Genomic DNA, 24,904 nt, shown 5'->3' on the forward strand with positions numbered 1-24,904 from the left:
ATATCGTAGACTGTTGTTCCACATCATGGCAATATTATAGAAAATATAGTGACTTCTGCAATATGAATGAACTGTCAACACTATTATGTAGAAATATTACATTACTGCTGGGATATTTGTTTGTTTGCATCATATAAAGGCCATAATGACTTGATGTCAAAATGAGTGGCAGTATAAGTAGTCATGATTACCATATCAAAATGCATTTTTTATGTAATGTTCATCTAATGAGACAAGACCATTATTGTGTCCACAAGAAAACAGATGTTATGTCAAAGCTCAGAACAAAGCTGTTATGTCGAGATCATAAAATAATTATATGATCAGAGAAAAACAAAGCCAGTTGGTCTTTCTTGATGTCCGTAGTTTAAACATGTTCTATATTGTGTTTGGAGAAAATTTGTGCAGTTTGTGTCGGCTCTTTGGCATCTGAAATCTCCAGATAGAGACAGTGTTTATTTTCCATTGCTTTAAAGTGACTACAAGGAACTCTCATATTGGAAATCTCTGTGGGAAAAAGTGGCATTGTTGCCAAAATGTAACATCAAGATTATCTAAATAAAAATCTCCTCTTGCTAATTTTTAACTGACTAACATACTACTCACTGGAACTTTTCCTGGGAAAATGTAAACAAGCATGTTTCATGTGATTTCAAAGAGAATCTGACGCAATGGCAAGCATTAAAATAATTATATAGGAATAGCCCATCTTGTCTCTGATGGTCTTGTTTACTTATGTAGGTCATATAGAGGCATCAGTATTGAATTGAGAATATTTCATGACCAGTTGAAACCTCCTTGTAGTAGCTTTAAATGTGCTGTAGATTGGTTTGTATAGCAGGCAGAATTGAACAAATTAATCACATGTAATGAGAGCAGGTGTAGTCATCTTGAACCTAGCCTTCCCATAGTTATTCTTTGCTGAAACAAATGGAATAAAGAGCAGATTTCTTTTTGCTTTTGAAAATGAAATGTGCATTGTCTTTTTAATTTATTTTACTCATGTTATTTTGTATCATTTGTGCCTCAGGGAAATGGTGTTATTTTGAGTTTCCTAAATTTAACTCTCCCACAGTTAAATTCATGCATTTTGAACTCCTGCAAAGAAATACTTTTGAGATGGAATTTTGACTTTCTGTCACATACCTCAAATTTAATTTACCTCTACAGGTCCTGTTGATTTGGTGTCGAAGAGAAAGTCCACAAGTTGTCAGCTGAAGGTGAGTAAAAGCAATAATGAAAACTATCACCTTGTCTGCATGTGAAAATCCGTTAAGATTGGCTGCCAGAAAAAGCAGGTCTGATAAAAATTCATGGAGGGACATCAACACGGAGATGAGTTTTACAAAACAACATAAGGAATATTTGTTGAAATGTATACCGTCACAGGAGGGGAATGTCAATTTACGATTTAAAATGTGTGATGCCCTTGGAGAAGCAATCAGATACACACAGTTATTTTATTTACTAGATGCTCATTAGAGAGCTCAATCTGTTGACTATTCCATGTGTTCATAATTATCTAATCAGCTTGGTTGATGCACTTGATCGCACATTTCTAATATTACATTACTGATTGCTGTACTGCTACTGTAAATTCAACTTCACTTTAAATTAATGCAGCTTTCCTTACTCTCAGCTCTACGTCATATGATCTTAATTGAATCTGAGCGGAGTGGCTTTTAAAAAATTCACAACTCATGTCCAAGCTTGTTTCTTAAAGCCCTATGCCCACCGGATGTGAAACTGCATGAATGTCACATTAATAGTCATGGATATTGTTTCACTTCAGTAATAACCATTTTGGCAAAAGGCAACTGTGTCGCCCAAGAATCAAAATCAACCCCTTAAAGCAACAAGAAGGAATTTTCATATTTTGTCGATTTGGTGCCCAACAGCAGTAGTGTTTCCACTTTAATAACTACAAAATATAACGACAGAAATAAAACACTCATTCTTGAGAATAGGGACAAAACTATATTTTGACAGGGTTTGATTTTTTTACTCTTCGATTATGCTGGAAAAATATATTTTAAAAGATCAAACTCTTGGCTATTAAACCTCATAACAGGCCAGCCTTCTTGTGATTATTTTTTTTAATAAAATGTTGACGTCAACTCTGTCAGATTTTCCATGTAAAGGAGGTGACATACATTTTTTCATTTCACAGCATAGTCGTAGTGAGTAGCCATTTTGTTCTTTAAAGTTGCTCAGAGTTCTCTTAATGTTAATCAAAACACAATTTAAAAACATAATTCTAATTTAGTTTTATACAGAAGGGCTGCAGAGTTGACTTGTTATGTTTGAGACCAAATGCTAGCAATATTATTTAATGAATTTGATGAAAAATAGCAGTATCCCCACCTTTTTTTTTAAACCAGGAAATGAGACAGGGGTCTTTAAGGTCTAGCTTACCCTTTTATGCCTGATTAAATCATATTTTTGTAAAAATCTTTATTGATGTTAATCTGGGACACAACTTTTAAGGGCCAACATTTCTTATTTAAAAAAAAAAAAAAATTAAAATAAAGATTATATTGTTACCAGTAGGTATTGTTAATTTTATATTCTGAAGGCATTTAAACACATTTTAAAATTGTCTGATGTTGTGAATTCTTGTATGGGACAGGGGTGTTTTCTGGCACAGAGCAAGTTTATAAAATAATAATAATAATAATAATAAAGCAAACCAAAATATTTCATATTTTACATATGTGATTTATATGATTTGAATTAAGAGTGTTGGTGTTAATAATATAAGTTACTTTTGGTGGGACATGATTTGTTCTCAAGAATGAGTGAAATATAAAAATATCCTCCTGCTTCTTTTTAACTGGCTTATGTGCAAATCAGTGTAACTTTGACTGGGAAAGTGTAAATCCAGGCTCATTTTATCTGATTTCAAGGATAATCTGACCCAGTAGCAGGCATCATGTATAATACCTATACAGAACAAAACCCTGATCTTCTTAAGGATGGTCTCTTTTGCTTTTGTAGGAGACATCCAATATAAATTGAGACTGTTTCATAACCGGTTAAAAACACCTCGTAGTAGCTTAAATCTTAAATCCAGGCTGTATGACATTAAACTCAAGCCTCATATGTGATGTATAAAGTCCTCTTCAGTGCCGTAAAGATGGACTCCAAAACCATTTCATGTTTGGTAGTGTGTGATTCCATGTGGCTACCTTTGTGTTACGTGCATAAAAAAAAAAAAAAGAGGCCCAATTGAATTATGAAACATGCCTCATTTTTTTCCATTTCTCTGATGTGGTTATTGCATGATGCTTTTGGGGTCTTTGATGTTCTTGCAAAGTCGTGCCATCTCTTTTATATAAGCCTTTGAAGTAGGTCTAGTTATGCTGCGTAGTGATAACGCCGCCCTGTTGCTTTGGCAGTGCCGACCGTGGTCGCAGTGTGATACTGCAGCAGTACTGCGGAGCATTTTAATTTTACTGGTTGATCTATTCCATGTGAAGTCGCTTTAAATTAACCTGGAATATGCAGAACTGTTTTTTGGTCTTTCCCTCCCCAACATCTGGCGCACCAATCACTAGAATCTGAATTGTTTGAAGTTGAAGTATTTTCTGACCTCCCTTGTAGTGCGGTTAGGGCTGCTGTTATAATAAGTGTACAGCACCATGATATGAAGATAAACACTCAGCTGGATGACTTTCTGAACTATGCACTTTGTACCACTAGGGAGCATCAGAGGACTTTTAAGAGAATAAAAGATTTGAATGCTTTATATTCTGCAGAACTGAGTTTGCATTTGAAGATTTTTCAGCAGGGTTTTGGTGGGGTTTGAAACTCTTTGTATGGATATATGAAAACAAATGGGGGTTCGTTTAAGTTCACTGTAATTTCAGTATGAAAGAACAATAGACAATGGCTCACAGGGGAACTTTAATAAGACATTTCATTATAGGTTGGTGGGGAAGGGGGGGGAAGGGGGGGGGGGGGGGGGGCGGTATACCCTAAGGGGGCCTGTTGAGAACTTTGAAGGCATGTATTTCAGATTTTGAGCTGAGCAACATTCAAAGAGATGCAGCTTTGTAGAGCTCTATATGTCATAAAACATTTTTTTAAATTTCTGAAACCATATAAAGAATCTGTGAGATGCCGGCGCACCAGAGGAGGTCAAAAACAACAGCATAAAACAACCTTTGAACAAAGAATATTCTGCTCCCATTTGGTTTAAAATGCCGTTTGAAGTTTACGATGAAAAAGAAATCACTTTCATATGAAGGGGTTGTTTTCAGAATTATGCATTCCACCATCAGAACTCCTCTGTGCTTTGATGAATAACACTTATCATGAGTGTGGGAAAGCTGATCACAACCCAAATGTAATTTTAAAAATTGAGCTATCAAATGTTCAAACCTAAAATCCTTTTTGATTATGATGCTGAATGAGTAAATTGCTTTTAGGCAACTGTCTACATTACAGGTTAGATATACTTCAGAAGACCTTCAAGCAGCCAGCTTAAAATTAATGCTGCATTTTGTCTGCTTTGACTTTGTAGCTCTGAAGATGTATTTTTAATCAATGTATTTTTGTGATTTTTTGGAATGCTGAGGCCATGCATACATAACTTTTTTGAAAGACTTTATGTGTCTATGATATCTAAATTAGTGTCTGAGTTACCCGTCAGCTAATACCACATTTTCTCACATCTGACAACAAAAAAGCAGAACTTTGTCCTATTCTTAAAAAAACAACACAGCAAAAAAGAACCCCAATATCATTTTAATCCATGAGTGCATTTAACATTCAAAAAAAGTATACCTACCGAGAACATGGACGTGATCTATATTTGGATCAACTGTAACCTTGTTTATGTGAGATGGGTTCATGAAATATTTGTGTTGATGAAATATTCATTGGACAGGAAGCCAGGTCAAAAGGCATTATGCCCAATAAACATTAAATTTAGTGGAAATAATAGTTGACTGCATGTTATAGATACATCACCACTTGTAAATACTTGTCACTACATGCACAGGTTTCTGTTAATTACTTAAACAGAGCATTGTGAAGAAGCCCCACATTAGCCATATTAGGAGGAACGTAAATAATAAAAAAAAAAGGCATGGCTGAAAAATTAAAGAAAAAAAATCAAACTCAGCTGGACTTTATTCGTCATGTATAAACACAACATAAATTACTGTTAATATGACTAGTACAGACATTTACTCAGTTTCTTTAAAAAAACGACATAAAACTCTTGCATAATTTACAAAACATGGTGTCCCTGTGCTATCCAAGACACATCTGTGCCTTCCCCCCCCCCGACAGAGTTCTTCATACCTTCACTGTCCTTTTTTTTTCTCACAATGAATATTGGGTATTTAAACATGGAAACTCTTTTTTTGTTCTTTTTTTAAAAACATCGCAAAGAGAATAAGACATTTTGATGTTTTTGATGTTTACAGTGCTAAATCTGGTATACATAGTGGTTGTTTGGTGAGGATATCTCTAACGTCAGAAGTCTCTGATTTTAAAAACAAACATTTGCTCAAGGACACTGCTTCCACTCTGAAGAGTGTGAACTCCCGAGCCTCGTACTTCTAGAGAAGTGCAGATATGCATAATGTAAACATTTCCTTTGCTCTTACAATACTTTCTGTTGAGCCAGACTTTTGTTGATGAACAAAAAAAAAAAAAAAGGAAACATAAAAACACCTAAATTAGCTGTTTCCCCAAAGACACCACTATTCCTCTGCTTTAGAGTCCAGAGTCCAAAAGGCTTGTGCAACAGAGGAACTGACCTGTAATTGCCATGTTAAGGCTTGGTGTAGTTATACATTTACTCTGTAGTCCCTAGGCCACAATGCACAGCATTGCTTTTGACCCCTTGTATTTTTTTCCTTTATTTTTTTTTTTTTTTAACAAAACACATTGACACTCAGGGTACATAACAGCAACCTTTGATTATAGTTGCTTTTCATTCAGTCTGCTAGTGTGTCTCTACCAGAACTAAGTCTCTTTGGCAGAAAATGCACCTCGTATTGTTACCTTTTCCCAATTTCACTTTGCCGAAGAAAGTGGATGTTGTTGGAGCTGTCTGCTAATTCTGGGTACTGCTCAATGGAGAGCACGTAGTACCCATCATACCCCAAAACTTTTCCACTACTCAGAAGCTGCCTCTTCTCCCCCTCTGTCCAGGGGCGCACCCCCTCCTCGCCATCTCGCACTCGCTGCTGTTCCCTTGCCCACGCGCCCGCAAGGGCACGCTGACGAGCGAGCTCAACAACCCGCGCTTTCTCCTCGTCCACCGTGGATCCGTATCGGATATGCAGAGCCAGAGCACCGGCACGAATCTCCACATCTGCAAAACGCCGAGTCCGACTATCCATGACTGTGGTGGACTGAGAGACGGTCACATTGACACCATTCTCTAGAGTCTTATGTCCACTAGTGAGGTGCAATGCAGCAAGGTCGGCATCTGGAAGGCCCGGTTTTACAAAGTAGTGCGTGTCACGCCCTTCTATAGTGAAGTGGAGGTCCTCCAAATAGAAAGCATTGTTAAGGATTGTTGCAACCTTGATACAGTCCTCACTGGCCACGTTGAGTGTGTGAGTGTGAACGCTGCCCTTGTAGATAGCAAACATAACTGCCCTTCCGATGGGAGACATTGCCGCTGAGAACCACAGCCAAGACTTTTCACCTCTGCGACCTCGACTGAGATGGACCTCTGGCAGCCGCTCGAATGACAAGAGAGAATGCGCTTGTCTGGTTACTTCCTGCTGGACCCCAGAGATGGACTGTAGGAAAAGTGCAGTGAAACGTTAACGCCTGAACATGGCAGAACCTGACTCTCCAGGCCATTTAGAACCAGCTACTGCTCTGCTTCAGAGAGTTTTTCATCCCCGTCTAGGATAATGGTGTTTTCAAGCTGTGTTCTCAAGCCAAAAGTAGATAAATCCCCCATGACAATTTTACTGCAACACTTTTTGTGTTAAGGCCTTAGACCAAAGAATCATAAATAGCTTCAAAAGATTGTTTTAACAGTAACAGCAGCAAAATATTACATATAAAGTTCGACTGTTAAAATGTGCTCAACTGGTAACTAAAACAAGACAGAGAAAAATACATATTCTGCTTATTATGCGTATTATTATGCAAATACTGCCCAATTAAAATTGATATTCTATGAAACACATAGCATTCCAATTAACAGATGGCAGCTTCAAAATACTGACGTAAGAGAAAAACAAAGGCTTTTTTGTTTGTTGTTGTCGTCTGTCTGATCCCCTACACTCTCGAAAGCATATTGTCTGTCGGCTGGAGGGTTAGAATAGTTGCTTTTTTTGTGTTCAGTATGTATGAGACATTAGTTTCACCCACCGGCAGGTCGTCCCAGCGCTGACTCTTACTCAGTTCATAGGACGGCATGCTTAAATCAAACTTTGGGACTGGAAACCCGGGAATGGTGTTGTGAAGATGAAAGCCAAAGGTTACAAGCCAGCTGTTCACATCTGTGCAGGAAAAATAAATTAAAGACAGAAAGGTCACAAGTTACAGCATGAATGATACTATATCATACCATTATTCTTTATCAGACAAACTTTTGAGAATTTTGATAAAACATTTACACTGTATATTGAAACAAAAAAATGCAGGGTTTGTTACAATTTCATGAACACTGACCATTGCTCAAGATAGTTATTACATTACTGGGTTCAACATTAATGTTTTTTTCCACTTGCCCAATTGATCAACTGGGCCAGAAATGTACTTGCCCAACAACAATTTGTACATGCCCCTGCAAGTTGTTTTATTTTTAAGCAGTTTTAAAATGACAACAAAGACTAAACTTGTTTACTGTTTAATCTAGCTGATAAATGTCAGAAACGAGTGAAACAGTCTTTAAATGTCTTGTTTTGTCAGCATTTTCTGCCATTTTTGCATGAAAAATTAATAAATTACTTAAAATTAATTGTCAAAAGAGTTTTTTTTTTCAATTTAGTTGGTAGATTTACTAGCGTGATGTAGCATTTTACTTGCCAAAGGCAAGCAGGTCATTCTTACTGTTGAGTGCTGCATTACAAACTGAATTAAATAAAACATAAATATGAAAGATTAGATCACTATTTTCAGACAATGGAAATAATTCATGGAGAAAATGATCTGCATTAAAACTGATAATTAGTTGCAATCCTAGTATCATAATTAAAAATACCAAAAGTTTAAATTGTGATATGTCTTACCTGCAACATATTCTCTCACTTCATGGACTTTGCTGATGGGGTTGTTATTTCTGAACATGTATAAATTAAAAGGAGCTGGCTCTTTGCCAACCTTTTTCCAAGTAGAGACATCTGGAACCGTCCACCTTCCAGACATGATGTCATAATCCTGCTCCCCGAAGTGCAGCAGCTTGGTCAGAGGATCATACAGTCCTCCGTGAAACCCGAGCACAAGCTGGAAGTCTGGGTTTGAGTCGAAGTAGACCTCGCCATATGCCGTGTACTGAAGCTGCTTGACCAGGAGGCCATTGCTGGTGAAGACGGCCAGAGGTGTGCCGGTGTTATCACAGGCGATGTAGAACTCCTCCCCGCTGCTGATCTCCATAGCAAACAGGTGCCCTTGGAGGTCATAGTAGAGCGAGGTGATCTCTGAACTCGAGTGGTTGTATACATGTGTAATTCTGGCCGGGTAGCTCAGGTCTGCGTAGAAATATTGCAGATGTTGGCCCAGGCTTGTCTTGGTGGATACCCTACGGCCAAGTCCATCATAGCGATACTGAATCGTCCAGCCGCTGCTCTTGCTGTACACCCGCACCAAGAGTCCTTTGGAGTTGTACTCAAAGATTTCTGCTCCCCTCTGACGGAGGAAACCGTCTTCATCCATTCTGTATTGGATATCTCCAAGGCGGGTGATGCGGTCTCTCAAGTCATAGCGCAGAGGAAGAAGTCTGGCACTGTTTCCTGCGTTCAGCAGATGCAGGTTTCCATTAAGGTCATACGTGTAGCGCCACATCACTTTTTCGTTCAGGTACACAGTCTGGAGCTGGCCATCTACATCGTACTCATAGCTGTACTTGGTGGTGTTGGCAAAGGGGCCGATCTTGATCTCGCGCTTGGTGACTCGGCCCACGTCGTCGTACTGGAAGGTGATCCAGTACATGAGTGAGCGGAATATCTCATACTGAATCTCCTTGATGCGTCCATGTGCATCAAAGTGCTTGGTGTAGGTCATGACTGCAGTGGATATGATCTGATTTATATCATAGTAGATCACCCCAAACTTCCCGAACTGTTCAACCTTTCCTGAGATGTCATCAAACTGGTATAGATCAATGGGTAGTGGTGTTTCATTGATGACGCCTTGCACGCTGGTGACACGCAGGCTGCTATCATAGGTGTAATCAAAGCGTGCATTGACCATGCCGTCCTCACTGAAGCGGAAAATCTGCCTGTCCACCAGGGGCCCCACTTGGCGATAACGGATAGAGCAGATGAAACCTTCATTCTGCAGGTTGACTGTCTTCAGCACGCCTGCCGTCTCATCGTAGGTGAAGCTGACCCTCGTGCTGTCGTACAGGATCTCGGAGAGTTTGTTCTGCCGGCGGTACCTGTACAGGACCCTGCGGCCTGTGCCGAGGTGAGCCACTCTCAGCAGGAGGCCGTCTTCGCTGTAGTCCACAGCCACTGAGGCGTTGCTCTCTGGAGGGTGATAAAGGTTCCTGTAGTAGCCCACTGAGCGGATGGTCTGCATGGTGTAGCGGGCCACGCTTGGCATTGTGACAGCGGAAAGCCTGTCCAGGGAGTCGAAGTCAAATATGTACTGCCGTTGACTGTGGAGCAGGAGAACCATGGACTAGAGGGAAAAGAGCAAAATAGCAAGTGTTTTCTTGAGTTGCATAATATTTATACATAATATATGTGTAATGACAGGCAGGTTGAGTGCAGGGAGAGCTGAAATTTCCTGTCTGAGAAAAGGAGAAACAGGCTATATGAAAAATGCACTAGGTAACATTAACTATCACTGTTAACACTGTGAGACAGCAGCTCACAGTTGTGCTGCCCTTTGTCTAATCTGTCAATGCCCAATATACAGCTTTAGTTTTGAGTTACCACAAGTACTTTGAAAATGATATACTGATGTTAAGTACTTTAAAGAGAACTGTCAAAAACATCCACTCAGAATACTTGTGCAGAGGACAATTTGTTCTTTCAAATATGTTCATCTGTTAATGATTATCAAGTAGTCAACAAATAAGTATCTGACATAAGCAATATCCTATTGCCCACAGAGACTCGTTTAATTTATTTATAATGTATGCAGTTTGGACTGTGGTCTGTCTTCTAAAGGTTTACTCTTTCTGTTAAAATGTCGTGCCCAGTCATCCGTTGCTACATAGAGGTTCCCTGTGCTCCCTGAGCTCTCTGTGTTCCTTATGTCAGAGTGTTGACATGGCCTCTCCAGGTCACGCAATGAAAGGATGCAGCCGGGAGTGGCTGAGGAAATCTCTGCATGTTTTTGTGTAGCTGAGCATCTCAGTGCAATCTTGAATACCGTCAACAAAACAGCTAAAGGATATTTTCGTCGAAGAGATGCAACGAGTGATAGAGCTGAAGAGTGATATTTTACTGTCTGACATATAACAGCAGTGAAAATGTCAGAAGACCTGCCAATTTTGAGTGCTTCTGGTCTGTGTTATTTAGTAGATTCCTACAATTTCTCAATGTATTCTTTGTTATTTAGCAAGGGATTAGATTCCTATGTTTGCCAAAGAATACTCTAAAACTATGAGCAAACCTTAACACTACCTAAAACCTGTAAAGACCAGACAAATCACATATCTATTTCCTCAAACACCTGCATATTTTTAGTTGCTGCAGTCAGAAAGGAGCATTTATTTAACAACTAAATAAATACAGTTATTAAATACGTGAAAATTGTGCTCTTGCAGGATTTCATATAATCATAGCCTGCCAATCGCCCAGTGTGTTGTCTCTGTATTTACTCTGTTATTCAATTTGTACTCCTCTATGGCCACTAAGATAAAAAAAAACTGTGTGGGGTGTCCAGTCTTTGTATGTTTCAGCTATTTTATTTATTTATTTATTTACTTTTTAGTCATGAGGGACAATAACAATATTAACTAAAATGCTACCGTTTGATGGATTGTACTAATTTTCATCTTCAGTCCCTTGGCAGGTCATAATTAAAACACACAGAGCGACAGAAAAGCACTAAGCAAACAGGGCAGGACACATGATACAAAATAACACACAGCAGCACACAAGATAGTTGATTTTCAAGCTTTTCACACAGTGATTTAAAGATTTACTGTTCTATGACACACTGTACTGTATACAATCAAATGCAGTGTTTTGTGTCACTTCAGCAAGCAGAGCTTAGAATATTATCACTCACTGCAACCTCCTATATCACAAATGTTCTAAGACAAGAAATATGGTTTGCACTTTTTTATTTTACAGTACATTAATTAGACGTACAAGCTGTACTTTATGTCTGTTGGACAAAAACTGAAATAATTAGACAGTATTAGATGCTTATTAGACTTTCTTGGACACATTACAACAGAATGTGCCAGTTCAGTTGTAATGTGTCTATAACTGCTCTCTTATAAAGTCTATTAAAGGTCAAACAGTGGGAAAAAATACACTTAAGTTTACGGTCCCTAATTGTGTCCCTAATTACCCTGCAGTAAGGGCCTAATGATGGGAAACAATACATTTTAGTTTACAGTACAGTTTTGTTGTAGAGTGTCCCTAATTACTATCTAATAAAATCTAATAAGGGTTTAACAGTGGGGAACAAAACATTTTCATTTACAGTACAACATTAACATTATTCTAGTTTTCATCTAATATGATACGATGCACAGCTTGTTGCATCTTGGTTGGTGTTTGGTGTCTAATTAGGGTAAATTAGTGTTTCTTTAATGTCTAATACATATATTTTGTCTAGTTGTTGTCTAATTTGAGAACAGCTTGTTATGTCTTATTAGTGTACTGTAAAATCAAGGGTGACTGAAATATGTTCTTATGGCAATGGTCACCAGCCCTACTGTTAGACCACTCTGGGGCCTTACTTCCTTGATAGACTTTGACATACTCCAGAAAAGAAGTTGGATAATCCAGTTCACATTTTATGTCTTACCTCAGTTTTCCCCAGAATTTTAATTACTGACTGGAGGGTGAGGTACAGCTCATGGATGCGAGCCTTCTACATTTTAATGTCCAAAGCTTGTAAATAATGCTGGTAAGTCTGCAGTTGGTGTAAAATGATTACTGTGTTTGTTAAGTACCTCTGCAAGAAGCAGAATTATGTACATGCAGCTGGTGATTATTGCAAAATAAGCCTCTTCAGGGTGACCTCTGTCAGGGTTTTTATTCACCCTGTAGCAGTAATGACTGGCCTGCTGCACAGTCTTACATATTGCTTCCTCTGGTCGTGTTATTTCCTCACCTGCTCCAGGTAGGTGTAACTCCATATCTTCCCATCAGCAAACACCCTGGAAACCAGACGGCCTTGGCTATCATACTCAAGTCTCTCAGTGGTGGGACCTCTCTGCAGGGCACTGATTTGCCCGCTGCTTGTGCGGCTCACATTAACCGGCAGTAGCTTACTGCTGGGCACCCAGAGCACTGGGTGGCCTGCTGTGTCGTATATAATCTTTAAGAGGAACTTCCTGTGGTCATCATAAATCTTCTCTGTCCTCAGGGTGCGATCATAATCGACGGAAAGAATGTTCCGGCCGTTCACCTGTGGGAGAAATTTGATTTAAGAACATGTTGGACAAAAATCGACGACTGCTGCTCCTGCTGCTACTGTTAGTGATAATAATATATACAATACATCACTAAAATAACATTGATTACACATTACAATATCAAGAAGAAATTCTTGGTTTTAATATCAGTGCACTTTGTCTGGATGGCTCTTTAAACTGTATTCACAATGATTTTCACTACAGTTGTCACAGAGATTAACACCCCCTTCACGAGGCTCATTAAACTGAGAGACACTCTGGCGATTGTTCAGGTACACTTAAATCACAACCTCCTAAATTTAGTGGAGACGAAAATTACTCAGAGGCAAAGTAACCACCCAAGTTAAGTTCATGAAGTACCGTAAATCGTAAATCTGAGTGTCGGATTCTAAGGAGGAGGCATAAGAAGAGGTGGACTTCTGTACAGTGTTAGAATATTGATAACCCTCTATATCAGAAACTTAACGCTGATGTGACTTAAATTTCCAAAGAGAGAAAGAATTGGAGAAATATTTCAGGAAGGTCATAATAAGGACAGTGACACAGCCAGAGACATAAAATAACAGCTGTCATTTACACCTACACCCTCTCCAAAAGTAAATTCAAGCACTTTTCAAGCATTTTCAAGGTGCATTTTCATGCCTTTCCAGCACCTTACAGCTGTGGTAAATTACATATTCATATGCATACATATACTAAATGATTTAAAGGCCCCCGTGGACAAAAGCAGCAGTGTTTCCATCATATTAACCAAAAAATATGATGGAAAACATAAAATTATCAAAATAAACATCCTGAACTTTTCGCAGATGGTCTTGTTAACTTAAGTAGGTCATATAGACACATCAGTATTAAACTGAGGCTGTTTCATAACCAGCTGAAGTAGCTTCAACTTCTACATTAAATTAAATCAGATGTTATGTAAGCAGACTCAACATCCTATAGAACTTGTCTGAGCTTGAGCTAAAATAAAAAAAACCTTTTTATGTTTGTTTTTTATTTTTCATTTACAAGCCAATTTCATTGAAACAGTTAGCCTCCCACTCACTGTTCTATCAAAGGGCACACATGAAAAAAACTCTACTCTCCATTTTGCGCAAAAGGCAAAAGCAGTTAGACTCTGACTTCTTTTATCTCTTCATTTCAAAAGTGAACTATTCGGTCAGATAGTGATTTGTTAGAAAAGTAATGCAATTACAGTTTTAAGCAGTTTCAAGCACTTTATCCAAAATCCAAGCACTTTTCAAACCTTTAAAACATTACATTAAAAGTGTTTTCAATGATTTCCAGTAACCATATTAACCCTGGATTTTTGAACTGCGATTGATTCCTGCCTCTATTAGTTTCACTGCCACAGTCTATCTACCACTGAGGTGAGCAAGGCCACAGGAAATACCCATTTTTTTATGCATGAGGCACTGATCATTTCCTTGTGCCACAAGAAAGGATTAAAAAAAAGACATCAAACATACCCTGAGCTTGCGTCCAAACACGATAACTTTCCCTCTGGCTTGTTCTTTGCGGAAGCGCCACTCGACCAAGTTTTGCCCACTCTCCCCTGGCAAGCTCATGTTGCGTCTGGCTACAGTTGGATTGGCAGCGCCTGCCAGGATGTGGGGCTCTGTCTGGTAGTGGGTGTCCATCCCGTTGGCATAGGTAATCCTCAGCGAGTTGTCAAAGCCCACTTGATAACTGCTTCTACATTGGTCTGTTGATAGTAAACAAAAAGAGCAAAAAATGCCACGTAGAAAAGAGGGATAGGTAAGTACACAGCAGAATTAATGTTATTGACACTCTCTTGAGGTAAGTATTGGTTGAACTTAATTGTGCTTTAAGTCTGCAGTATTTCAAATTAAATAATTTTCACACAAAAAGAATGGACATGAATGATGTGCTGCAATAAGTGGACCATCTGGCTCTGGCAGAGAGTAGAAACCATTTAGATACAAGGTTGACGTGTCTCCCTGACACGCCAAACCCTGCACACTGAGAGAGTAATCATTTACACTGTCGTCTGTCAGACCCTCTGAGCTGTAATGATACACGACTTGAGCTTACTCAACATTGCCCCGCCGACCCCCGAAACAATGACAAATAACGTCTTACAAAATAGTTGCCTGAGCCGGGAAGATGAGCGTCGCGGCCTTACCCTGAGCCAGAGTGTAGAAGGCACGGATGGTAGAGGTGTTGGTGGTGATGCTGATTTCCTCCTCTGTCATGGAGCTTTCGATGTCCACAGTCAACGCGCTGTATATGTCTGTGTACAAGTTGTTCACCATTCCAGTGGGGAACGTCACGTTCATTAGCCGTCCTTCACTGTCATAGCTGTTTGACAAAAAGAACGTCAAATGACAAAGCATTGATATGTATGAGGGCTCTCAGAGCCACAATGCATTCAATTATCAGCTCTTTTATACTTGTTGAGTAAGACCATCGACTTTATTGTAATTAAAATGTCACTTTTTTTTCTGCTATGTTCAATTTTCAGAGCATAAGTGACGGGGCGTCTGTATCAACCCATGGCACAATCCAAATATTTGATACGGGAGAATGACACATCTCATCAGCTATTCATTTTTTATAAAATTTATATGAAAAGATTCAATTATTTGGATGATTGATGTGTCATTATAATCTCAACTGAACGCTTTGCTTTTTTAGTTATAGTGAGAATATCATTCATGGCATAATGTGACATGACAGCGAATTACACAAGGGAGAAAAATTCAATCACTGAAAGGCCATGCTACAAAAATAAAGTGCCACTGTGGTGGTTTGTTAGAACAAAATACAATCATGAGCTGGTCATTTTGTTCAGCTTTTTCTTTTTTTTAAAGGAGAAATCTAGAATTTGTTTACTATAATAAATCATAAAATGACCAGGATATGACATCAGAGATCAAGAAAACGTAAAGTTGGAATTCACACTTCTTTGACTACAGCGCTACATTTGTGTCCCCCTTTGAATTTTCTATTCCAGGCCAGAACAACTGGTTTTGTTTGCCCGTTTTACATTAATTAGAGCTAGAATTAATGCCGAATGAGTTAGTGTCTGTTTATGGCTCATAAAAAAATAAATAGAAGTTTATAAAAAATGATATTGAGAAATATGTTAATGGAGTCTGGCAGGAAGTGAGTCAGGCAGTCACTTAACTTAAAGTGCGGAGTATTTTAGGAGCAGTTGGCTTTTGTTTTCAGGATAACTGTCTTAGTTTTACATTGACAGACAACTGACAGTAGGACTCATCATCGCTTGCTATTATCAGATGTTGAACTTGTGCTCCTGCAGCCTGTCCGAACTTCCCCAGAGTTTGGGGAGGAGGGAGCAGGAGAAACAACTCACTTCAACTATAGATAGTAGAATAAATAGGATTTCAGTATATTTAATATAGAGTCTTTGGCTCCAACTTGCAATTTGGTTTGCTGTACTCATATTTTTGCACACGCAATTGCTCCTTTAAATGTATGCATTTCAAACCAACTTCAGGACTTCTGTGGCTCCACTTCTGCTACCTACATTATTAAAACACATGGTTTAGTCAAGTAAAAAATAATAAGAAGTAGCATACTTTATGTATATAGAGTTATTACAGTCTATTCTAACTAGGCTATTTTACAGATCTGAGGCCATTTTTATAATTAGGTTTCAATTAAATGTGCACCCTAAAGCATTTTGCAGGTAAGTACGGTTACCAATTATAGAGTAAACTTGTACTGAGCAGACGAGAAAGAACACACAAGGTTATGTACATGCAAGTGTACACACGTAGCAAACATTTTTGCACTTCTACCTCATGACTTGAGATTTTATTTTAGAATTAAAATAAAATGAAGAATATAAATATTAATGTTTTCCTTCAACTGCAACGTTGTTAATATTGCCTCCTGTTCCATGAGAAGCAGGGAATACTGTCTTTTTTTTAATTCCCAAACATAACAATATTTGCCAGAAGGCAAAGTGCATTTGTTTACAGAATTTGTATTAGTGGGCACAAAGAAGGAGGTGTGTTTTAATTTGTATCATGGGCAGGTTCCAAATACAGAAGACTTAAACGAATTGCAACCTAAATCAGTCAGCATTTGGCAAGTGATGTAAAGATTTTCACAGAGTGAACATGCCAATCTCTATTATACTTACTCGTAAAAAGTTGTCCAGCCAATTTCTGATGTCTTTGTAGCCAGCAGGCCGTTGTTACCATGGTAAGTAAGAAGCACTAGCTCCTGGCCTTGCGCTGTGAGTGTTTTCAGTCCGCCGTTGGTGCTCATGGTCAGCCAGATCACCTGGTTGTCAGGGGCGACAATACGCACCGGCGTGCGGTTTGGATCTCTACGGATCCTCAGAGTGTTTCCACTGCTGTCAGTGACAGCTGTGATGTCGTTCTCCGTGCTGTAGCTGAAAGTATATTTCAGGTCACCGGTGAGCAGGCTGGCAGTATGTTGGTGGGTGCCGTTGCTGTCGAACATATACAGCTCCTGGGCATCAGGGGAAGCCACCTCGTATGTACCAGCGTTGGAAGTCAGAGTTGGCCCATTTCTAGAGATGGCCCGGATGCGGATGTTGCCCAGGTCTGCCACATAGAGTGTTCCATCTGGGGCTGCCACTAAAGAAGATGGAGCATTGAGCCTGGCATCTTTGGCATAGCCATCCCCTGTCTGGTAACAGTCGCAGTTGGCATCATTCTTGCAGTCGCAGTCTGAGGGAGCCCCGGCCAAATGAGTTATCTCGCCATCCACAGAAACCTTTCGGATCCTGCTCATCTTCCTCTCATCTGTCTCCGCTATGTAGATGGCCCCGTGGTAAGACACTGTGATGGAAACAGCAGATTCTAGAGGCGTTAACTGTGCCCTTTGACCACCGGCCACACCACGCTCCAGTCCAGCCAATGGGCAGTGGATAGGTCGGCCAGCTGAAATGCTCACTTGACCATTCTCTGTGATGCGCAGCACAATATTGTTGTCCAGGACATACAGCGAGTTGTCCATGGGGCTAACTGCCAGGTCTGTGGGCCACTCCAGAATCACCTGAAATACAGGACATCAGATTACTGTCTCCTGTTTTTTTCCCCACAAGATCAATTATTGTACAACCCCAATTCCAAAAAGGTTGTGACATGTTAAACATAAATTAAAACACAATGCACTTATTTGCAAATTATTTTGACTTGTATTCAATTGAATACTGTACAAAGAGAAGATTTTTAATGTTCAAACTGATAAACATTTTTTTCTAAGTATACACTCATTCTGAACTTGATGCCCTCAGTGCAGTTCAAAAAAGTCGGGACAGGGGCAACAAAAGACTAGGAAAGCTGTGGAGTGTTCAGAAAACGTGGAATGATTGGAAAAGTGTGCTGTGGTCTGACCAGTCCATATTTCACATTGTTTTTAGAAATAATGCATGGTGTGTTCTCCGGCTAAAGAGGAAAAAGACCATCTTGATTGTTAGCCAGCATCTGTGATGGTATTGGGGTATGTTAGTGCCCATGGCATGGCCAACTGTCACATCTGTGAAGACCCCATTAATGTTGAAAAACACATACATGATGTTCAAATAGAAAGTGATGTATATGAGTAGATATTTACAAAAAAAATCACATTCTGTCTTTATTTACGTTTTACACAACATCCTGACTTTGCTGGACTTTGGGTTGTAGATTTCAAATCCAAGATAATAGCTGCTTACTCAAACTAATCATGACCATTTCAATAAATATTTATTTTACTAGTCCTTTTTCAGCAGCAGTGACTCAAACATGAGCGCAGTTCGTGGGCTCGTGAACAATGAAGCAACTTCCAAATTTTTATGGTGGGATTTTCTAAACTCAGCAAGCACAGAAAAAAACAAAAAAAAACACAATGCAGTGATGTTATAACCTCGACTACATGACTATAATGAATCCACTTCAGAACAGTTTTGTGTGTAGGCTGATGAATAAGTTCAGCTGTGAGGAAGCTATAGCCAAACAAAGTCCTGCTCTTTCAAGCTATCTGTTCCACTAGCCTTGGACAGACAATGCATTCCCTCATAGAAGATTACTTTTATCTGTCTGTCTGTTAAGATGATGAAAACAAACTCCTCTCTAAACATTTAAGCTTTCTCTTCTCTACTGAGACATCAAACAGTGAAGTGTCAGGTCTTCACCCCATGTGTGGCTATGGTATAGCTGCAAAAATAACCCTGAGCGTAAACGTCTTACCCTCCTGCAACCATAAGTGCTGCAACCTGACAGAGGAGCTACACGTTGGGTGACAAATTAAGTATTTCAAATTAAGTTTAAAAAAAAAAAAAGAAAGTATTTCTCACATGAAAATAAGTGAGAGCAGTACTAAAAACATCTTGAAAAATAACAAATTGATATTACACTCCAAATCGTTAACCCCGGCCAGCCATTACAGTCTGCTTGTCAGAAATGTGTCAGTGAATAAAAAGCTTCTTGTAACAGCACAAATGACTGGCCTGGCCTTCAAATACATAACTGTGTCATTAAAACTGTCAAAACGCTCCTGAATTGTGCTTTTCCACAGGGTGATTAATAATAAAACGCACTGCCTTTAAGGCTGCCACTAGTTAAACTGCACCGAGCCAATTCTCTAGCTGGGATGCCTGAGGATCACACTGTCGCGCCAAAACCATGTCTTCATTGGCTCAAACCAAATGGCTTGGTTAATTAGCAAAAACTGACAAGCTTAATCCTTTGTCTTTATGTTCTGTTATGTTCTTTCCCCTTCATGTTCACCACCCACCCACCCACACAAACAAACGCAGATTGTCCTCTCTTCTGTTTACATTAAAAATGTTCTTACACTGCCAAAACACCCTTTAATTTTCTTCCTAGTTCTTATTTCTGTTAATACATTTATATTATTTTCTAACCTCTCGATGGGACACAATAACATTTGTGATACCAGCTGTCAGGGTCATTTTGTTTTGACTGTTGCAGTCCTTCCCATCTCACTTGAAGTGTTTTGTTTGTAGTCTCGTACCCTCTCTCTCTTTTTGTAAGCTGATCTGCATTAGAACATCAGAAATCTAATTAAAATGTAAATTGGTTAGTTAAAAAACAAACCACAAAAAAACAAAACACTGTTATGTCTGGTGCACACATGTACGAGGTGGGAGAACCTGATCCTGCGGCAATTTCATTCTCAACAGCACACTCAAGATTTCACTTTCTGCAGAAACAGGAAATAGATGCTGGGAACGCATTTATTTTCATATAATAAAAGTTTTTTGGGGGGTTTTATGTCTTTTTTATTCATCTTAAGTCAGATCTCAAAACTCCAGAGTGAAATGAAGAAGGATGTTAGTGTTTAAGTGCAGGGAGCCACACTTGTACTGTGGAGGAAGTGTCATGACATTGTAATGGTGTAACCTATTGTGCGGGCACAGGGCGCTGCTTTCATGTCACCTCATTCACAGGTAGATGGTAAATTTTGTTGGATAAAGGAAGCCGTCGTCAGGTGGTGCAGGAGAAAAGGTCTTCTGCACTGCGAACTGAGCACTTTGTCATTATCATGTATGGTGTAAGTGTCCTCAATCCTGAGTATTTCTAGTGGAACACTAATTCAGCTCCAGCCACATCAAAACAAGCCCCCCAAACTGAGTAATTATTCTTCCCTCCATATCATCTGCCGTGACCTGAAAACTCATCTCTTCAATAAACACTTCATGTCTCCACTTCCTGCCTAAATCACATCTTCCTCCTTGCACATATTTTCCCTCTGTACTTTCAGAGAAAATGCTCTGCTCTTGTCGAGCTGAGAGCAAAAAAAAAAAAACAGAAAGAAAAAAAAAAACCTTTTCCTTCATCTCTGGAGTTCCTCTCCAAGCTCGTCAAAGTGTTGGTGTTCTAGGAATTAGAGCTTCTTCCACTGATGTCACTCTTGTGTTTCTCTGGATAAGATCTGCCAATTAAATGTCTATTTTTATATTTAAAGGGACAGTTGACCCCAAAAATCAAAAATACATATTTTTCCTCTGGCCTGCAGAGCTATTTATCCATGTAGATAGTTTTAGTCTTGCATAGCGAGACCTCTCTCCAGTGTTACATGCACATTATGCTATTGGGGAAAAAAACGCCCTGCCTTTTTTTCCATTTCTTTAAATCAATCATCTTGGACAGAGACAGGATGCAGTGACTCTGCCACTGCAAAATAGTGTTGTGGAGGAGCTTTTAATGCCCTGGCATTAAAATGGCTAAATAACCCCAAAAGAAAAGGTAACAGCTGCTAGCTTGTTTATGTTTGTACCATTAGCACCCCAGATGCTAATTTGCTATTGTCAGTGTGTAGGTTGCAGCTCAGAGGTCGTTGAGTCCCGGGGACTTTAAAAATATAGATAGCTGATGCCACAGTACCGACCGAAACCTTACGTGTACATCCATTCAGCCAGACTGAGATAATTCTGGTGTGAGGTACAGAGTTTTGGAGACAGTGGCTGTAAAGATGTCTGACTTCCCTCAAATGTAATGGAACTAGATGGCACTCGGCTTGTGGTGCCCAAAGCATTGAAAAAAAATAAATAAAATAAAATTTGTAAAAATGTATTTTCACAACAGCATCTCTTTCCAGAAATCACAACCTGGTTACTGAAGATAATCCAGACTTTGTTGTGAGCAGTTTCATGTAGGAACTAGTCTCTTTTCAAATGTATTTCTTTGGTCCTTTGAGCACAAGCTGAATAACATTTAGTTCCATTATATCAGAGAGACAGCAGACATCTGACAGCCCATATCTCTGCAATTGTCAACACACATCAAAACAATCTAGATGGATAAATAGCACCACAGACCAGAGGAAAACATGTATTTTTGATTTGAGCTGTCCTTTTAACATTTATTTAATCAGGATAACCTCACTGAGATTAAATTGTTCTCTTTTTTAAGAGTATCCTGGCAAAGACAGGCAGCGATAATGATGACTAACATCAAAAAGCAGATAACAGAAAATAACTTGCAACATCAGAATTAAAGCATTTAATTCTGCAATAAATAAAGTAATAAGAATCTTATAAAAGATCACATCCTTGAAACAAAGCATCCTAGGGGCAATATAAAGTCATCAGTATAAATAAGTGGGAATGATTTAATGCTATCTAACAATATATGAATTACACTAAACATCAAGATTTTAATATTCCTCCAAATAGCAGCCAGAAGGCAGAACATATAGTTTCTACAGCAGTGATTGAAATTCCCAGAAAGAAACCAGTTTTGGCAATTTGAAATTTAATTGCAAAAGGTTCCAGACAGAGGGTGCAGCATGCAAAAAAGCTTTTTTACCCAGTTCACTGGAGAGTTTGGGAAGTATTAATAATAACATAGATGGTGAGGTAAATTAAAAAAAAAAAAAAAACACCCCTGCATGTCTGGCTCTCACTCCAAAACCAGTCACCCAAAAAGATCATCCTTCATTAAAAAAAAGAGATGAGTTATACTGCGTGTGTAATACAGTGTAAATGCAGTTATATAACGCTGCATATCAATGATGAGTCATGGGTGAGCAAACTGAAAAGGGGGCCGGAGGGGCAGGGGGCACAAGGTGGCGCTGTGACATGCTCTGTGCATTGCCGAGCACGCAGGCGTGTGTGTTATAGGTCACCTGATTGATGTCCATGCTGTTGTCACATGTGAGAGGGCGAGCCGATGTCAGGTCGTTGGACCCGAGGAAAGTGGAGATGATGCCGTTCTGGTCCACCTTTCTGATTGTGGTGCCGTCGACGAAGTAAATCAGGCCGTTCTTGTCCACGGCGATGCCTGTTGACATCAGGTAAGAGGAGGGAAAAAAAAAGGGAAAAGAAGAGAAAAAAAATTACTCGTGATAACAGGGAAACATGGTAGATATGCGGCATCTCTGCTTGCATGACTCAGTGGACAGAACACGATGGATACATGTGTCAAGCTTGGCTTCCCATTATTCAGGTCACTGCAAAAAGCACAGCTGTCAATAATTCATAGGCTGCTTTTCTGCTATTAAATAATTTCTAAGGCAGAAGTGGGAAAGGCTGTATTCATACGGTATATATGCACTTGCCGCATCTTGTAACCCTCCTCTCTAAAAGGGGACCTCAAGAGGTGAGGGGAGGGGTGTCAATGAGCGGTGAGTTTGGGAGATTTTTTGACATCGGCAATCATCAACAATCTGCACACCATTTGAGAAATGAATGAGCGAGGGAGCGGAAATGACAGCTTCGGCCAATTTTAGATGAAAGGGGTGAAAGACAGGCAGTTGCCATGGCGACAACTGTGGACTAAATTGTCTCAATGATTGAGTGTCAGCTCAGAGTTGTAAGTTGCAGCCGCGCCAGTGTGGAGTTGCAATAACCATTCGTCCCAAACTGGGAAAATACATTAACGGACGACGGCAGCCTGCACATTGCTCTCTGTGTCACCGTTCTGCTTAATAGAGACCAGCACCTATGGGAGTTTAATCCTACCTCACATGCAAGGAGAGTGTTTTTCATTCTCCACATTGGTGTTAATGCACCGTGGTTTTGGCTTTAATTCAAAAGACTGAGACCCGCTCATCTTTTTTTAGTTTTTAGAGGATTTAAAATGTTTTGTATAAGCTTTAACTTCAGTCGTACCTCCAGAGTATAATTTTCTTTTCGATGAAGTCTTTAAAAGCTTCTATGGAAGGTGAGTGGTTTGGTTTGACCTGTGGCCGGGTCTGCGCAAGATTGCTTTCTGCTAAAACATTGACGAGCCGAGGGAGCCTACGGTGAATCCTTGGGAGCTGGCTATTTGACAGTCTGAGATTCTCAGACAGATGAAAAGTGTCACATTTGAGCAGAGTTCACCAAATGTCTGAGGGGAGGGGGGGAAAAAAAAGGAGCCATCTGCTGTTTCTTCTCTGGTCTCGGCTCCCACCCACTCCATCATTAGAGTCGCTCCCTCAGATTGCCTTCACTCAAGCCTTTATCACCCAGCTGAAACTGTGCTATTGCAGTTGGCATTCAGAGTGGGCAACAACTAGCGCAAAAACAATTCATCTTAGGCTTTTCATCCAGAAGAATTTATGAAAAAGTGAGCAATCCAAGCACAAATGATCGTGTGCTATTTTGAATGCCGACGACTGATTTTGCATAGCGGGTATCGATTTGGGATAGCTTTTACTTTAAGCTTTAAAGGGCCTGGAGGCTTTCACAAGAGCTGTGAGAAAAAACTCAGTTCTTCAAGTGTACATTTTAAATGATATTTACAGGAATATCCAATTATGCAAACTAAAATATGCATTACATCTCTGTAAGTGAAAACAACAACAGCTTTTTTGCTGGGTGGCAGCAGCAGAACACAGGCTTTATTTACAAAGTGTTTGTTATAGGGATGCACAATAATACCAGCATGTCACTGGTATCAGCCAGTGGCTTTGGGCTTTAAAATGAAATTTGTGATATGATATCGACTTGAAAAGAACATTTCTGCCTATATGACAGTTCCCACTTGCATAAAAACACTTAGGCTAAAGTTTACCTTTAATTTTCATCTAAGGATGGAAAACATGAGATGCATAAAATCATCATGAGGACCTCCTTAGGGTGGTTTAAGGGAAAACCCTTTAATCTCTAAGTATTTGCTACAAGGTCCCCTTTAACCATTTTCCTCAGAAAAATTTAAGGGACCCATAACAGCCCCTTAAAAGTCAAAGAATTCTTGGAACACAGGAAAATGACTGCATTTATGGTGATTGAAGAGGAGGAGAAGATACCAAGAGTTATTTTTTAGGAAGGGGAAAACTGGACACTGAATGATGTGAAACTTGTTAGAGAGTATAGCTTAGATGTTAGCATGAACAGCTTTGTAGCTAGTTAGCCAAACGTTAACACAGCTCCGTTTCATATGTTAACATTAGCTGTTATTGAAACGCACCAGGTTTTGTCGATGTTTGGTTATCTCCTCTGCTGCATGGTAACATGTTTGTGTTTCTTCATGACTTCACTGTTTTTTGATTTTGTCAGTTCTGCTTGTGTGTATTTATTATGCCTGTTTAATTAAATTTACTTTGGTTTATGTGCTTATAATTTCCAATCTCATTGTTCTTTTCTTTTGTTTCTTTTTGCTGCTCTTTTGGAGAAGCTAGCTAGCACAGGCTAAGTGTGTTAGCTAAGCTAGCTAACAAGTGAGATTAATGCTGTCTAGTAAAATTAAAGAATAC

The 24,904-nt window shown here is 39.3% G+C and overlaps 1 protein-coding gene across 6 annotated transcripts in view; it reads right to left on the reverse strand.

Annotated features, from left to right (window-relative positions):
• Window positions 1–4,727: 4,727 nt before the first annotated feature.
• The window catches only part of LOC146327214 (teneurin-3), a 234,377-nt gene continuing 214,200 nt past the window's right edge, over window positions 4,728–24,904 (reverse strand). For all 6 annotated transcript variants that reach the window (XM_084719713.1, XM_084719712.1, XM_084719711.1 and 3 more), the window contains 8 exons: window positions 22,352–22,506; window positions 16,890–17,773; window positions 14,901–15,076; window positions 14,224–14,459; window positions 12,448–12,744; window positions 8,214–9,825; window positions 7,351–7,481; window positions 4,728–6,767 (listed from right to left, as the gene is read on the reverse strand). In XM_084719713.1, the coding sequence (XP_084575839.1) occupies window positions 6,015–6,767; window positions 7,351–7,481; window positions 8,214–9,825; window positions 12,448–12,744; window positions 14,224–14,459; window positions 14,901–15,076; window positions 16,890–17,773; window positions 22,352–22,506 (4,244 nt within the window). In that variant the 3' untranslated portion in view covers window positions 4,728–6,014. The remainder of the gene's footprint in view (window positions 6,768–7,350; window positions 7,482–8,213; window positions 9,826–12,447; window positions 12,745–14,223; window positions 14,460–14,900; window positions 15,077–16,889; window positions 17,774–22,351; window positions 22,507–24,904) is intronic.

Source organism: Lutjanus erythropterus, chromosome 5 (assembly GCF_056507025.1).
Source record: "Lutjanus erythropterus isolate fLutEry1 chromosome 5, fLutEry1.hap2, whole genome shotgun sequence".
Taxonomy (NCBI): domain Eukaryota; kingdom Metazoa; phylum Chordata; class Actinopteri; order Lutjaniformes; family Lutjanidae; genus Lutjanus; species Lutjanus erythropterus.